Here is a 2,818-nt window from a genome sequence, read left to right on the forward strand (position 1 = left end):
CCAGGAATGGATTTCCATCAATGAAGGATTTTGTTCAAAGAGTAGTGGAGAAGCTTAATGTAATTGATGACAAAGACCGAGTGGCTGTGGTCCAGTACAGTAGGGAGCCAGAGGTTCATTTCTATTTGAACACGTATGAACGAAAACAAGATGTCCTTGACACGGTCAAAGGCTTGACACACAAAGGAGGAAGACCTCTCAACACCGGGCAGCTCTCCAGTATGTGAGAGACAACGTCTTTACTCCGTCCTCTGGCTCTAGGCGCCTGGATGGCGTGCCACAAATGTTGATCCTGCTCAGTGGTGGAAGGTCCTTTGACAACGTGTACACTCCAGCTACTTCTCTGAGAGACCTTGGAGTGCAGATATTTACAATTGGATCAGAAATGCAGACAGCACTGAGTTGCAAAGAATTTCCAAGGACCCAGCTCTGCCATCGCAGTTTCTGAATTCACTGATCTGCCCAACGTTCAGCAGCAACTGTTGGTTTTGGCTGGTTTTACCACCAGACCGGAGACACCTACTGTTCTGGGTATGTTATTACGTATGCCATGTTCCATGCGTCGCTTTAGTGTCCAGGATTAAGCAGTGGTATTTCCATAAAAATTGAGACATTTAAAGCAAACTACTGTTAATGTACTTTCCTAGCCAGCCATGTGCCAGTTATCTCATTGCGTGAATGTGCTTGGTCTAGTCTGAGCTTCAATTTAACCAAGCAAATGTTTCTGGAAACAGTAGTACTAAGAGTCACGTTTTCTTGCAAAATCATGTTAGTCCTTGTCATATTTGCTTGAAAATTTAATTAGACGATGTGCTTACTCAAGCCTTCTTAAATAATATGACATCACTTCCTCTTCAGTGCCAGTTGCCACGGCTAAAAAGGATGTTGTGTTCCTGCTTGATGGCACTGATGGAACCCGGAATGGATTCCCAGCCATGAAGGATTTCATTCAACGACTAGTGGAAAAGCTTAACATCACTGCGAACAAAGACCGTGTGTCTGTGGTCCAGTACAGTAGAGAACCAGAGGTTCATTTCTATCTGAACACGTACGAAAAGAAACAAGATATTGTTGACACGGTGAGAGGTCTGAGACACAAAGGGGGAAGACCTCTCAACACTGGAGCGGCTCTCCAGTATGTGAGAGACAACGTCTTCACCCCTTCCTCTGGTTCTCGGCGCCTGGATGGCGTGCCACAAATGTTGATCCTGCTCAGTGGTGGAAGGTCTTTTGACAACGTGTACACACCAGCTTCTTCTCTAAAGGAGCTCGGAGTTCAAATCTTTGCAATCGGAACAAGAAGTGCTGATAGCACAGAACTGCAGAAAATTTCGAAAGATCCCAGTTCTGCAGTCTCAGTTTCCGAATTCACAGATCTCCCCAATGTTCAGCAGCAGCTTTTAGCTGCAGTTGAGTCAGTTGCAGTCCCCAGCAAACCAGAGACCCCAACTGTTCTTGGTATGTCTGTCTGTTTTATTTCTGCTGCTTCAATCTAGTCTTAAAGAAAGGGTTAACGGAAATTGTAGAGGCGCATTTCTGCTGCTTCAATCTAGTCTTAAAGAAAGGGTTAACGGAAATTGTAGAGGCGCATTTAAAACAGCTTAGTAAGCAAGTTTGTTCCGTTAGTTGCGTATTACCTGCAAAGTAAACCCAGTTGACCCTATCAGTACAATGTTCTTTGGGTGTCTTTCCACATTAGATTGTGAGAATGAAAGCAGATACATTACCTTTGTGTGTGAGATGTTTTTCGTCATGATGTGATGTTTGTTTGCCAAAGAGGTTTTTTGGTCAAAATGGCATTGATTTAAACGCTATTGTTTCATTCCCAGTACCAGTTTCCACCGCTAAAAGATGTTGTCTTCCTACTTGATGGTTCAGATGGAACCAGGAATGGATTTCCATTAATGAAGGATTTTGTTCAAAGAGTAGTGGAGAAGCTTAATGTAATTGATGACAAAGACCGAGTGGCTGTGGTCCAGTACAGTAGGGAGCCAGAGGTTCATTTCTATTTGAACACGTATGAACGAAAACAAGATGTCCTTGACACGGTCAAAGGCTTGACACACAAAGGAGGAAGACCTCTCAACACCGGAGCAGCTCTCCAGTATGTGAGAGACAACGTCTTTATCCGTCCTCTGGCTCTAGGCGCCTGGATGGCTTGCCACAAATGTTGATCCTGCTCAGTGGTGGAAGGTCCTTGACAACGTGTACACTCCAGCTACTTCTCTGAGAGACCTTGGAGTGCAGATATTTACAATTGGATCAAGAAATGCAGACAGCACTGAGTTGCAAAGAATTTCCAAGGACCCCAGCTCTGCCATCGCAGTTTCTGAATTCACTGATCTGCCCAACGTTCAGCAGCAACTGTTGGTTTTGGCTGGTTTTACCACCAGACCGGAGACACCTACTGTTCTGGGTATGTTATTACGTATGCCATGTTCCATGCGTCGCTTTAGTTGTCCAGGATTAAGCAGTGGTATTTCCATAAAAATTGAGACATTTAAAGCAAACTATGTTAATGTACTTTCCTAGCCAGCCATCGCCAGTTATCTCATTGCGTGAATGTGCTTGGTCTAGTCTGAGCTTCAATTTAACCAAGCAAATGTTTCTGGAAACAGTAGTACTAAGAGTCACATTTCTTACAAATCATGTTAGTCCTTTCATATTTGCTTGAAAATTTAATTAGACGATGTGCTTACTCAAGCCTTCTTAAATAATATGACATCACTTCCTCTTCAGTGCCAGTTGCCACGGCTAAAAAGGATGTTGTGTTCCTGCTGATGGCACTGATGGAACCCGGAATGGATTCCCAGCCATG

General features: G+C 44.0%; 1 protein-coding gene across 1 annotated transcript; it reads left to right on the top strand.

Moving 5' to 3' along the window:
* The first annotated feature begins 428 nt into the window (after nt 1-428).
* On the top strand, nt 429-1,870 carry LOC114770631 (collagen alpha-3(VI) chain-like). The gene is made up of 3 exons (XM_028964674.1): nt 429-531; nt 859-1,458; nt 1,830-1,870. The coding sequence occupies exons 2-3, from the start codon at nt 936-938 to the stop codon at nt 1,868-1,870; spliced, it is 564 nt and encodes a 187-aa protein (XP_028820507.1). The 5' UTR covers nt 429-531; nt 859-935.
* The last annotated feature ends 948 nt before the right edge of the window (nt 1,871-2,818 follow it).

This window comes from Denticeps clupeoides, chromosome 20 (assembly GCF_900700375.1).
Source record: "Denticeps clupeoides chromosome 20, fDenClu1.1, whole genome shotgun sequence".
Classification (NCBI taxonomy): domain Eukaryota; kingdom Metazoa; phylum Chordata; class Actinopteri; order Clupeiformes; family Denticipitidae; genus Denticeps; species Denticeps clupeoides.